Here is a 14,618-nt window from a genome sequence, read left to right as displayed (position 1 = left end):
CAAGTTGTTTTTGGTTATAAGGACTGGTAAACTCGATTTTAAATTCATTAGTATAAATTGTATGCCCCAAGATAGTTGCAACTACCACAAAATTTATTACCAAACTTACCTCAGACATTTTGCGTTGTGTGGCGAGCAACTTTGTTCGCTTGCTTTTTGTTGTTGCCGTTGTTGTTGTTGTTGCGGTTGATGCTGCTTAAAGTTATTGTTGTTGTTGTTGTTGTTGCTGTTGCTGCGGTAGTTACTGTTGTTGCTTTATTGATAGTTCAATTAGTCAGCACGTCTTAGCCACAAGCGGTGGCAGCTCCTGCTGCTGCTGGTGCAACATGCTACGGTAGCATCCTGGCGGCACATGGCGTATGAGTAATATGCAGGATATTTGATGCGAGTTCGTTGCTGCTGTCGTTGCTGTTGCTCTTGCTGTTGCTGTTGCTGCAAGGAAACGGCGTGCAACAAGTGGCACGGCATATTCCCAGCTGCTGTCTGCCTCATCGCCGCCACATGGCTGTAAAACACACAGAACGAAAAAAAACCACAACAGGAGATTAGTGAATGCACATGGCCTGGGCCGAGACATTAATCAAACAATCAGTCATGCAAAGCTTGCAAGAGGGGCTAGCGGGTAACGAGATTGCAAGCGGGGGTGGGAGGGGGGAGCTCTTGGGGTTTACAGTAACGGGTGACAGGTAGCAGGTAGCAGCCGTTAGCAGGCCAAGTTGTCGACCTTACGGCCCGTCGAGTTCAAGAATCTGTTGGGTGATAAATTTCGCACGACGTCGCCGTCGACGTCAGCGTCAGCGTCACTGTCGACGCTAACGTCAACGCCAACGTCGCAACGTCAATAACGGCGGCGGCAGCTGGTCTGGTCTGGTCGGTTTGGTTTGCTTGTGCCGCCGTTCCAGTTCATGTTTTTTTTTTTTGTTTCTGATGTTGCTCTGAATTTGTGCTTTGCTTTTGGTATATGCCCACGGTAGCCACAGTGGTACAAATGTATCAAAAACTGGTGCATTTTTTATACTATAGTATTTTCTTTTGTAACCAGAACGCTTTGAAAGTGCTTAAAAAGGGAGGGTATAATTGTTTTGTACAAGTGTATGTAACAGGCAGAAGGAAGCGTCGCCGACCTCTCGCAGAGTCGATCAAGCCATGTCTGTCTGGCCATCTTCAAAAGCTAGAGATCTAATTATTGAAATATATATATCTCGTATGCGAAACGCGGAACTCGTTTAAGTTTTTCTCGATATCTTCTCCCATTTCCATATTTCAAGGCATATGAATAGAGATATTGTATATACAGTTTTGGAAACATCACCCAGCCGTAGGCGCTGCAAATATCATAAGAATCTTCAGGTCGACATATTCAGACACAAGTATGAACAACTTGCATTTCAAAATGTATTCATATTCATATCAACAAAAAGGGATCAATAATATATAATATGTTTTTGTTCAAAAATACATTCTTTCAGGGGCAATGCAGTCTGTGTGGTTGCTTTTCAAGCATTTATGTATGTGATAAGCATCGTTTTGATTTGATTAACTTTGATTAATGCCGTCAACAAAACATTCCATTCGTATAAAATTGTTAAAAGCATCATTTGGTTAACTACTTCTCACTTCTTGCTTAAGAAGACTTCTGCGACCGCATAAGATACCCATCTACACTTATTGTACAAACTATAATCTGTACAAGTTGATATGTTAATGTATGCAAGACTGTATATTCTTCCGAATATCTTAACCAAACTCAGCAGCTACGAACTATTCGCAATACGTGAACAGCAATTAGTCAACATCAGGCTACTATATTATGTAGCACCCACTCAGAAAGTGAGGCTAAAATTGGGTGTTTATCTAGAAAATATAATTGTGTGTATATATAATAAGCATATCTTAAAGTCTGCTATGCATATGCAAGGGTATTGTATAATTTGTACTTCTGTTTTTATTGTTAAGTAATGAATACTTGCTCTTTGATTGTTAACTTTCATTAAATGACAAAATTGTTTTTTGCAAACTGTAAAATCCACTGTGAAATGAAATATTAAACAATGGCCTCAGTGGGAGAGAGGTTAAGGTTGTGTTTGTGTGTATGCGAGTGCGAGCGTGTGTGTGTGTGTGGATGTGTGTGTAATACAGTGAAACATAATCAGCATAATAAGCATAGCAATGATAATCAGCGAGAATAATGTACATTAACAACATCATTGCTGTTGCGCTTCCGCTTGAAGCGAGACGCCCAACCACAGACCTGATGCGCGTAGACACGCACCACTCAAGAGAAAGAGAGAGAGAGAGAGAGAGAGAGAGAGAGAGCGAGAGAGACAAAGAGAGAGAGAGAGCGAGCGAGAGAGACAAAGAGAGAGAGAGAGAGAGCGAGCGAGCAAGTGAGAGATAGTTATGCCCAATGACACTTGCACAGCGCCAATCAGCGTGTGCGCGCGGGCAGCAAATAAATTGAAACAACAGTCGAAATTGGAAATGAGATGATTATAATGGGAATGATAATGATGATGATGATGATTATCAATAGGTAATATATGAATGTTGGCTGTTGCTGTTTACTCTGTAGTTAATCTTAATGCTTTTGCAAATGCAAACAGCTCAGATGCCGGACGTCAGATGCAGTCCGGCAACCGCAACTTATAATAACACAGGCAGAAAATTATATACTAGAGTCTGTCAGCTGGTTAAGGATCATTGCTGATTTGACATGCTCTTTGACATGCTCTTTAAGGGCCATCTTGACAAATGTGAAGAAAATGTTATGAATTTAACAATCATTTGATCATTGTTAGTCAAAAGCTTACAGATTCCCGCCACCCTTTTGTTTGTCTGTCCATATAAACGCGCATTTCAGAGACTAGCTATATTATTAATAGACTTCCAATTTCTCTGTTCTGTGTGTATCATTTGTATAATTAAGTTCACTTTAAAGCATTAATAAGCTTTTAGTGACAATGAAAGTTAAGTTCCCAGCTAAAGACTTATTCAACTTAACAGGCGCAATGAAATTAATCTCAATCTGAAAAGCTTAAATTTACTTTAAAAACTGATGCCTTTAAAAGCTTTCCAAACGCACAACATAGAATTTGTGTTTGCCAAGATTAAAGCTGATTTTGAGAATGTCAAAAGCGTGTAAATTAAATCCCAAAGTCTACTGCATATATATTTGCTTAGTGGCGATTAAACCAACTGTTTAGCATTCCAGAGGGGACTTAATGTCTTTCATCTTGCCGGCATATGCCATATGTGACGGTAACAAGTCGTGCTCTGGTAATGAGCGTTTTTGTGTTAATCGTCTTAATCAAGTTGATGGTCTGGTCGATTGTTAGTTAGTTGTTGCCTCTGGGATGAAAACTTGCTTTAATATGCGCCATAGCAAATTCAGTAGCAAATTCGTTTGTTTGCCCAATTCGAAGGCGACGATGCATTTTGATAATGCATTATGCATGGGTGCATGAGGCGTATGCGTGATATTCGCAATATTCGTTATGTCAATGGCACATGATTATGAGATTATGAAAATTATAGTTGGAAAATGCATTTCGTGGTCCGAACGTAATCAGAATTTTCGGGAGTGCAGTGAATATTCCAAGAATCGTTTCTACCCTGAAATAATTTTGAATTGAAACTCTGTCCAGTCGTTCAAATATTTTGTGAAGCTTGAAATTTGAATGTCGCCACATGTCAAATAAGTGTGTGTGTGCATGTGTATATTTGTGTCGATGTCATTTGACGCAAAAACCGACGAAATTTGAGCAAATGAATAACGAAACCTTAGCTGAGAGACAAGCAAAGAAATCAACGGAACTGTGAGAGAAAAGAGCAGCGACAAGCTCAGAGACAAATGGCGAAATCACATTCCACACAATTTTATGCTGCTCTTTGTTGTTGTTTTTCTGTTTATCTTTTTTTTTCCTTTTTCTCTAGTCATGCAACAAACTGTTACAATCACAAAGCCAATGATTAAATGCTGCTTAGCTATCTAACCATAGCTCTAATACTTTGAGATTCAACCAACTAATGGACTTATCAAATGGCTAAAAGCATAAAATGTTCTAAGCGAGTGTGGATCAAAGGCATGTGTAAATACATAAACATTGAATAAGGAATGGTTTTATGTCAAAGTTTTTTTGAAAAACAGAAAAGTTTTCTATAGAAAGAACGACCGATTATTCCTATAAGACTTTATGTTGTTATCTTGTCATAGGCTCGTGGCAAAGAAGTATGTCTACGCCATTATTAAAATTAATCTAAACAAATTTAATATCACTAAATTGTGTGGATAGGTAGCAAACTTTAGAGAAAAATTAAATAAAAATAATTTAGCATTGCATTATGCATTTTGTGACAAACTAGTTAAACAGTCTACAAGGGTATATAAATTACACACATGCATATGTATGATTGGACTTCTTAGGAATTCAACATTCAGCCTAGATGCGCATGCTGATGTTAACATTAATTTCACTATTTATCTTTACATTCAACATGTGCTCTAACATGTATCTAAAGTCCACAAAGGCTTAGTGAAATATCAAGTTGTTTGTGTACAGTACGCTTGATTTGCCTTAAAGATACTTAAAGAGAGAACTTTGAATGCTATTAAAGTTGTTAATGGTCTCTCTAAGAGAATTTGCACAGGCAACAATCACCACTCTATTTAACAGACTGTTCATTAATCTAGCCAAGAGTTGAAGTCCAAGCAGAAATATATAGAAGGAAGCAACAACAACAATAAGCAACACACTTTGACAGAAATGTTTCCAGTGGAATTCGTTGTAGGTGTTCGCCGTCAACGCTTCAAAATTCCAATTGCCCACCCCCCGCCCATCCCAAATGACGGGGTGTATTACCATTAACAGCAAGCACTTCCTTCCTGTCGATGTCATTTTTTGCATTGTCATTGCAGACGCTGACGCTCAACGTGCAACTCTCAACTCTCAACGCTCATCTTTTAGCTGGCAAGTCTCAGCTTAATGCATATTGCATATACATATATATGCTTGAGCGCAGGCAGAGGTTTAAGAAAAAGAGAAGGAAAAAATTGTATAAAAAGCTAAAAAATGTTTTACTTCCTGTATTAAATGTGCATTGCTGTTGTTATTGTTGTTGTTGTTACTGCTGTTGCAGCAAGGCAGCTGCGCTCTCAAGATCGCAGACTCTGAAAGCTGCATCTCGAATTACACTGAGCTCAGGCACTTGAGGAGCTTCGTCGTCGTCTGTTGCTGCTGCTGCTGCTGCTGTTGCTGTTGCAGTAGCCAATGTCAACTGTAGCTGCTGCTGGGCTCCCCACGCGGCAGTCAACGTCGACGTCATTGTCTGGGCTGCGTCTACGCTGCAATTAATTTGTATCGGGCGCGCTTGTCACGCCTACAGAGAGCACTCACTACTCAATGCCTGCCCGTGCTTCCCATACTTCGTCAGCCGGCTATGTCTCTCTTTCTAATACCCTGCACCCATTGAATATGGGCTAGACGGGTATTATGGTTTTGTGCAAACTTGTTTACTAAGCAGAATAAAGAATTATACGTATATGATACGTAGAACGAGCCTTTCTTGTTTTCCTATCTCCACCAAGAAATATAGATTACAAATATATGACTCTTATGATATAATCCGGCGTTCTACTTAAATTTGAAATATCCACATTTTCAAAGTTAGAGCCTCATGCGGTCTTTTCTAGATCGGAGCATGAATGACGGAGTAACTCAAGAATGCATTTTCCACAAAGCAGGGCTAAGGCAAAAGGAAAGCTGGAACATCTTTAACAAAATCTCGGCGCTGAGTGCTGGGTATTTCCAAGTCAGGCCCCCTCTAGCACGCTCTTTTCGCACTTGACAAGCAGCAGTGCTGGAACTCATGTTGTTTGTACAATATTTATAGGGATTATGTCATTTGACAAAATGCATTTGTAGGGTGTTTTGCATGGCGCCTCGAAACGCATATCGCTGGCCATTGGAATGTCGATAAGTATCACGAAGTGCAGCTGTGAAAGAATCCCCTCAACGATTAAAAGCTTTGCAATTTCGTGATTCTAAGTCTTTCAAAGAAATACTTATCAGTTTATCAAACAATCGAGGACACAGTAATTGATTAAATATCTAGCAATAACCAATGGGAATCCCCAAAATATACAAATTGAAACAGTTTATCGATTTCATTGTTTGTTTTTCTGTTTGTCGATCAATATTTCTCTAAATTGTTTTCATAGATTATCTCTGCAACTATCAAAACCTAAAAATAAATATTTTTACAACTAGAGATATTAACGTATCTCTTCTCTCTTCTCTTGTTCTTTTTTTAAATACATTTTGTTCTTTTGTTGTGTAATATCTTCCCAAAACCCGAACGAAGTGGGTGAATAACACGAATCAAGTGCAAATGTTAAATTCTTTTTGACTAGCGGAAAATGTGTGAAAAAGTAAAACTTGCGAGAAAGAAACAACTTTTAGGGACTTATTGTTCTCTCCTATTGTTAATCGTAATGAATTTGTGTGTTTTGTTTTAAGTTATAGAGTTTTGTACACATCCGAATATCTGGCACAAAAAAGAAAGTATTCATTGGATTGATTACCAAATTGTCAAACTCTTGCGTGTTTTAAGTTCTTAAAGACATGAATGCATTAGAATGCAGACATTATTCAATACAAGCTGCAGCTTGTCGTATTATTATGCATACATTTATTATAATTACTGACAGAAACAGAAACCCAACTGCGCACACAAGCACAGGCACAAACACACGCAAACACAAAAGTATCCGTATCTGAAAGGAGACGCGAGTGTGCGTGGGCGTACTGAATGAATTGTCGACTTTGCCACTGAACTGATTTTATTAATATTATCGCATTGCAAACACTCAAAGCCACGGCAGGCTGCAGCAGCAGCAGCAGCAGCAAAAACAATACAATCAAAATTACAAATATTTCAAATAATTTTCAGCGACGCCGACGAGGACGCAAGCGCAGCAGCAATTTTCTTCATTGTCTTGCAGTTGTCAATTGCCTAAGTGTGCGTGTGAGTGTGGGTGTATGCATGTATGCAAATATCTGCTAATCACAAGCTAAGCTAGGCAAAGCCAACTACAAAAGACTAAGAACAAAAGTCAACGCAGCTGCCGTTGCTGCTGCTAAAACTGAAAGATGCGACGACATCGCCTTTGCTCTAAAATAAGCATCAATTACGCGCTGCAGCGAGCGAGCTCATCAACAACAACAAAAACACCTTTAAAAACAACTTCACCTTCAACTGCAGCTCATAATTACGTTTAGAGCTTTGGGGTTTAAATCCGCTAAAACAATGAAAACTGCATTACGAGCTCTGACCACAAGTAATCCATGCAATACAATAGAAATTGTTTGCCCTTTGACGGTTGTCAGCTAAATGCAGCAGGCTCCAATTTTAATTAGAAAATTAATAATTTAACGAATTATAAAATACAATGCCAGAGCCCACTAACCAATCGTATTATATACCCTAAATGTCAGCGAATAGCGAGTCGTTGAGGCTTTTGCAGAAACACAAAAACGGGCTTCAATGCTTAGCTTAATATAAAGTTATTGTTTACCTTAGCTTAAAATCTCTTTAGTCAACTGTCATTATAAAGAAGAAATATAATTTGTTTTAAGTAGAGTTTTAAGAAGGTTGTTTATAGATCTCTGGTACATAGAAATACCCTAAATATATCTTGATATAAGAAAAATAGAGGTAAGCAGCGCGAAAAGCCTCAAATTATTATTATAATCAACCAACCAAATAAGTGTATTTAAATGAATCTTTAGAAGAGCTCCAAATCTTACCCACTCCAGCTGTAACTCTGCAGACGTTTTTCTGTAAAATTACCCAATGTGAAGCGGGTTTGCAGAACTGTTCATTCAAAGTTTCAAGTCCACAATACGGACAGACTGATGTACTTTTAATTAAACTAATATACCCTTTTCACTCTCGTACGTGTATAATATTGCACATTCTTAAACTTAGAGTTGGCTCAAAGATCCCTTAGCTAAGGCTCAAGCCAACGAGCACCAAAATGGTGTGCACGAGGTTTAAACGTGATTTATTGAGGATGAGTCAAAAGTAGAGCCCTATTTCATACGATGAATGATTCAGTATTTGGGGATCATTGACAACCAAATGTATCACAAATATTCAAACGTATGTAATTTTAATTTTAGCATAACGGAAACAAAAACTCAAATCGAAATGGCTAACAGATGGTTCGGTCAATCGCATAAACAATTGTCAGGTATATTGATGAGTTTTATGCGATTCAGCGAATAAATGTTATTGGTAATATGCTCACTGTTTATTAACGAGGGATTTTTATGGGCTCTATGATCATGCCAGATGCTGTGCCCAGCGATTATGATCATCTACAAAGCGCAAAACATTTTCAACACCTTTTAATAAAATGATAATAAAGAGCAGCAGGAAACTAAGCGTACAAAGTGTTATTACTGCTACTAAGTCATCAGAACTATGCCAGCTACTGCCGGGCAATTCAAATAAAAAAGGGAACAGGTCCAGAAAGTCAGCAACAGAACTGTGTCAAGTTTATCCTTGACCTTGACTGGCTCCCGCATATATGTATCCATGTATCCATAGATGCTATAGATTCGAACTGGGAACACAAACCCGAACTCGCATCACATGCGCCGTCGAGCATTGTCATTGCCATGGCTTTGCTTTACTTTGCTTTTGTTGTTTATGTTGTAGCGCTGAATGGAAATTGAAAAATTCATTTTTAAACATTTGTTTACACCGCCAGGTACGGCAGTATAGCGGGCGGCAGCGCTGGCGGCACGCGTGCTCATGAACTTTAGGCACAAAGTCGAAAAGTTAAAAGATAAATAAGCGTTAAAGTGTAAATAGGCAAAAGGAAAAAAAAAAGAATGGTCAAATTCGTTATGCCGAAGATTGAATGCCCTTTAAATATGCTACAATAACAGTAAAGCTCGTGTGTGTTGAATTGTTTACCATACAAAAGTTCTATTCTACGCCTGATTCTTTCCATAGAAGAGCTGTATGACATTGATGTTGTCTATTATCAAGGAACACAGTTAAGCTCGTGTATCACAAAAAATAAACATCTTTTTTATGCAAGAATTTAACTTTTGTTCGATCAGTTGGCAGCCATATGATATAATAGCCAGATCCGGCCTAACCGACATCCGACAGCCTGCAACAAGGACGCGGACGTGGGCAAAAAACAGAGTATCTCGACGGACACGTCGATACCGTTGATACCGATGAAAAACATATACATATATACTTATTGGGATCGGGGATGTTTCTGTCCATGTGTTACAAATTTCTTGACATGTTTATCAAACCCTCTACATGGGTTAATAAAAAGAAGAGCAACAGCAACAAAAAAGCACAGCAGCCATAAAAGCAGCAAAAGCAAACTCAAACACAAACAAAAGCAAATGCAATTAGCAACAGTCCGAAACTAGAAGAAATTGTAATACCCTTCCCGAATACAATGCCAATGTATAGATAATTAGCACCTGTGAATTTAAATCACACTTAAGGTTGCTTTATTCTGTGCGCCATTAAACAAACCCCCAAATGGGATTGGGTTCATGAACTAGTTCTTTTGTTTATCATTTTTTAATTTATATATAGAATATATGGCACACCTTGAAAGCATGGAACTTATTTTATATTCAGATATAGGCAAATCATATTTCAGATTTGTACTCATTTTCTCAAGAACTAGTTTCTTTTTCCACATAGGGTTTATTTAAATATTCTCAGAAATTTAAAGTTTATACTTACGGTTCTTTTCGCACAAATGTATGCATGTTTCTACATTGCATAAATATCATAGCTCAATCAATGCGATTCTATCAAAAGCAGGTAATAGGTTTATGTCCCATGAACTATATCAACTATGATATATAGTATATATATCATGACTCTTTTATATGATTGGGAATATTTTGTATATTCATTTTGATCTACGAATCATTACCAGGAACTTGTTTTTTTTACATATAGTTGGGTTTGTTAAAGAGCTTTGACATAGAAATGATTTAAGAACATCTGACGTTTTTAAATGGAATCAAAACAAATATTGGTCGATTTAAAATATTAAATGATTATATATAAACTGTTCATCATTGCCTGTCTACCAATCTTTAATAGAAATAATTGAGTGCGAGCCCCAATAAATCTTTAACAACTTATCGTACATTTATATAAGGCTATAAAATGTGAACTTATCAAATGTGAACGCATCACCAAAACTGGACAACTGCCTTATCAACAACGTATCGCTTGCGAACCAGTGTGGTTCGGAACTTAAATAGCGTCATTCCTGAACCATTTTCTTCAACAATCAGATATTGGCATATATATATATATGTAGATCGATCAAAATCGGATGCCATTAAAAGACGCTTAAAAGGTTGGACTAATTGATTAAATGTGTTTTTCTATTTCTTTTTGTTATTGTTGCGCAATGGCCGTAACGAGAACTTTTGTAAGTAAATGTTATTGTTGCTGTCGTTGTTGTTGTTGTTGTTGTTGTTGCTATTGTTAACAAAATATTTTCGTTGTGATGTACGAAAGAAGAGTGTTGTTTATTTACGTTTGGCATGGCAATCGGTTAATGCTACCGTTTTGGGGCTAATCTGTAAACTGTCTGGCAAAAGTATACGTACGGACTGTGATGCTGACAGCTGGCAAATGGCTGGAATTAAGCACCTGAGCGCAAAAAAAAAGGTGTCTGCAAAATGTTGCACGAACTGTTGTGCGTGTGTGTGAAACAGAAGCGCAAGCAGCGACATGAAACAAAAGACTTTTGGTAACCCGATATTATCATTAATGCGAAAGCAGCTGACGACAACAACAACAACAACAACAAGCAGAAGAACAAGAGCAACAACAACCACAACAATTTTTGATAAAGTATCTTCGAGCGTTGAGAGGCGAAGTGGTCGTCAAGTGGCCCAATGCGGCACGTTGCGGGGCAGCTCTCGAAATGTTCATTTTCAGCTATTTTTAGCTAATTATAATTTATTTTCAAACAACTTGAAATGAACGAGAAAAACTTTTGCACTTACACAGAACTCACACAGGTGCACGCTTTACAAATATTTGTATCTAAATGTATTTCTAGAACACAATAAACACATAAAAGAAGTCGATTAGTTTACTTTCAACTTAAGTAACTGGCGATCTGAAAAAACCAAATTCAATAACCAAAATTCGTTTGCCAGCTCCTGCCAGCTACTTGCCACGGGAATCTCAGTCAGGCAGGCAGCAGGATGAGCCAAGTCAAGTCCAGTGAGGTCCAGTCAAGTCAGAGCCAAGTGCCGGACAGTCAAATGCATGACCCACAAAAAATGCTTTGCCAACGGCTCTTTCTGAATGATTGTAATTGATACTTGATCTGTTGAAGCGTATAAAAGCCACTTTAGGCGTTGGCATTACGTCACCTTGACTCAAAGTCGCAGTCGCAGTCACAGTCACAGATTCAGTCAGTTTCAGATTCAGATACAATTCGAGAGGCGGTCCGGGCTCCGGCTCCGGGCAATTGGGTTAGAACAACAACAAGATATATATATATAAAAAAAAACGCAAGCCAAACAAAAACAAAGGCAAAAAAAAAAAAAACAAATCACGTCTACCAAGAGATTTCAAAGCTTAGTTAGTACAACCATTTTTAAATGCTCTGCCTAAATAGAGTTTGCATAGTCCATGTTAAGAACCTTTACCCTATTGCGCTGCAGTTCAAATATATTTTGGAGCTCAACTGTAATATTGTAGCTGCCACACTTTCTTAGAGTTCAATGATCTTTTTTTTTTATAAATATTAATTTGATATTTGGTTTATTGAGTTTCAATTATTCATGTTCATTGCATGTTACTCGAGTTGGTCTTGGACCAACAACGAAGCTTTTCTGAACATCTGATCTGGATTAGCATTATCTTGATTAGCATAAATTCGTAAGATTGACTTTCAATGATAAAATCAATTTTAAAATCATAAGCTGAATAACTTAGACGACCTACAAAGATTCAAAAAACTGAGCTAGGCTGTAAGTTAAAAGCTCTCTATCAAAATATATTTCAGAGGGAAAGGCTCCCTTGACATTGTTAGCTTGGAAAAATTGATTGTAAAGCTCTCTCACAAATTATTTACACATTATTTAAACTCAGAATTAGTTAAGATCGCGTATTAGTTTAAGCCATTGATTACTTAAAGCTCGCATCTATAATTTTTTTTTTAATTGATGGCAAAGCAAGCCTTTTAACCAGGACTGCACTTGAAGCTGAGCTGATTAAATTAAGTCAAAGCGGTTGACATAGTTAAGCGTCTTAAGCAGCTACTAAGAGTATTCTAAAATCTAAATCGCAAACTGAATCACGCCAAAAAGCGACATCCAACGATCTGAGCGACTGGACAACTCAACGGCAGCGTCGGCCGACGCGACGCTGATCGAGAACTGGCAGCAGCAGCAGCAGCAGCAGCAGCGGCAGCAACAACAACACCAACAAGCCCGCTTGACTTTGTTTCAAGTTCGAAACGGAACAGCTGTTTTTGCAGTCGCGGTCGCTGTCGACGTCGCTGCGACTGAAAGTGCTTCTGCTGCTGCTGCTGCTGCTGCTGCTGCTGCTGTTAGTGTCGCTTCACGCTTCGGAAATTTTTCGAGATTTTCAGCGACAAACTCGGAATCTGAAACTGGTCTTAAACGCGTGCGTCTCTCAGATTGTATGCGCGTGTGTGTTTGTGTATAATGTGTATATAAATCATAAATTTTTATACGAGTAATTTAAAAAAAAAAAAAAAAACTCATACACAAGTTCAGCGACGGCGGCAACGCAACAACAACAAATCGTTACGTTATATATTCATTTGGTAAATGAATTTTGGTTTTGACTTTAATTAATAAGTTGTTATTTTAAATGATCCCCAGCCTGTGAGCTTATAAATTAAATGCCAGCGCCTAGAGTTGTGTCATGTCAGGAAGCCGAAAGCCGAGACGTAAAATGACCCATCAAATAAACAAAACACAGCCACAAAAAGTTTTAACCGCTTTTTGCCATTCTATGGGAATTTCAGTTACGGGCCGAACTTTTGACAAGGACTAAGCCAAGCAGAAACAACGCACATACTCCACAACTGTAGGAAAAACCAAGCCAACATGGCTAACAAAAAAAAAAAGCTGCAGGGAAAGTCCCCTGACACGTGTCCCTCTGCGTTTCTCCCTCTCTCTTTTTGCTCGAGCCACTGGTTTTATGTTCTCAGCAGCATAGCTGCACATTTGCATTAATATTGTCACTTTGAATGGCCATAATGCTGGTTTTAGCCTGAGGGTTTTTCCCCGAAGACCTCAGCTCCAATTGATTACGGCAATTATCGAGCGCGGGAAAGTCCCACGCACAGTAAACAGCAGCAATGTTAATAAACCTGCCCAAAAATTAACATACTAATACGTCAAATAATTATAAATTGAGTAACTGACTTGTTACATTTAGAATGAGACGGGAAAATTTCATTTTTAAACATTTTAAAAAATAAGTTAGCTGTAAGCTAGTTATTGGTAATATAGCGTGATTACAGTATTTCCTAACATTTGTATGTTACTTAACATGATTATGTACAGCAAACTATAATACTTTTAACAGCTGTGCATAATATATAGTTGACAAGTGCCATAAAATGCGTCGTAATGCTGCGGTACATTAATAAACAGAAAATAAACTAATGTTATATTCAAAGCTAATTTGAAACTTGAACCATGCAGTGCAATAGAATAGAATTTGAGCACTTTCTATTGTTATGCTGACAATTGTTGGCATATGATTTACAGATTGTGAAGATCCACTCATAATTGCAAAAACGCTGCCACAGAATAACTGAAGCGACATAGCCTGATATTGATATGCTTACGTAAGTTAACAGCTGGTGTTCTCCACTATAAAATAGACGCCAAGCGATGTTCGCAACATCCACATCATAGCCCAGAAGCCCACCCACTTTACTCGCCTTAACGCTTGGATTGTCAAACGTCAAGCGTTTTCTGTGGTATTGAAATTCTAGTCGAGATTGCACATAACTGCACATGCACACACTTAGGAACGTCAGCTACACTGAGAGAAAAACCCAAGGGAAATGTCACATCTAAAACATAGTCTCGAGTCCTTAATCTTAAGACACGCAACAAATACTCGAATCAACAAGTTAACAAAAACAAATACGGTTGCGGCTGTCATTTCAAATGTGTTTGCCTAGGATTTCAACCAAAAATAATAATTTATTTATTCATTCAAAGTTCATAAGATCTTAATACGAATTCATTTCAATTAGTTTGTTCATTCCGTTTCGATTTGTTTCTAAAGAGAGGAAATCCTTTTGAGCATAAGAATTTTAAAGGTTCATTTCGACTTCTTAACAATAATACGGCTGATTCAAAAAAGGTATCAAACAATTAAATATGCTTAAAATATGTACTCCAGATACTATTGGTAAAATTGGGGGCTTCAAATTGTGGAACAACGAGTTTATATTTCAATGCTATGTAGAAATGAATATTAGGATATTGTTGTACCTAACTAATATTAAAAGAAGATTTAAATTTAGGAAATTGAAATTTTGAAAC

General features: G+C 37.8%; 1 protein-coding gene across 2 annotated transcripts in view; it reads right to left on the bottom strand.

Moving 5' to 3' along the window:
* Ac13E (Adenylyl cyclase 13E) overlaps positions 1-14,618 on the bottom strand; it is a 65,866-nt gene that overhangs the window by 48,970 nt on the left and 2,278 nt on the right. For both annotated transcript variants that reach the window (XM_015170947.3, XM_015170948.3), the window contains exon 2: positions 110-505. In XM_015170947.3, the coding sequence (XP_015026433.2) occupies positions 110-118 (9 nt within the window). In that variant the 5' untranslated portion in view covers positions 119-505. The remainder of the gene's footprint in view (positions 1-109; positions 506-14,618) is intronic.

This window comes from Drosophila virilis, chromosome X, assembly GCF_030788295.1.
Source record: "Drosophila virilis strain 15010-1051.87 chromosome X, Dvir_AGI_RSII-ME, whole genome shotgun sequence".
NCBI classification, from domain to species: domain Eukaryota; kingdom Metazoa; phylum Arthropoda; class Insecta; order Diptera; family Drosophilidae; genus Drosophila; species Drosophila virilis.
This window is presented reverse-complemented; position numbering and strand designations above follow the sequence as displayed.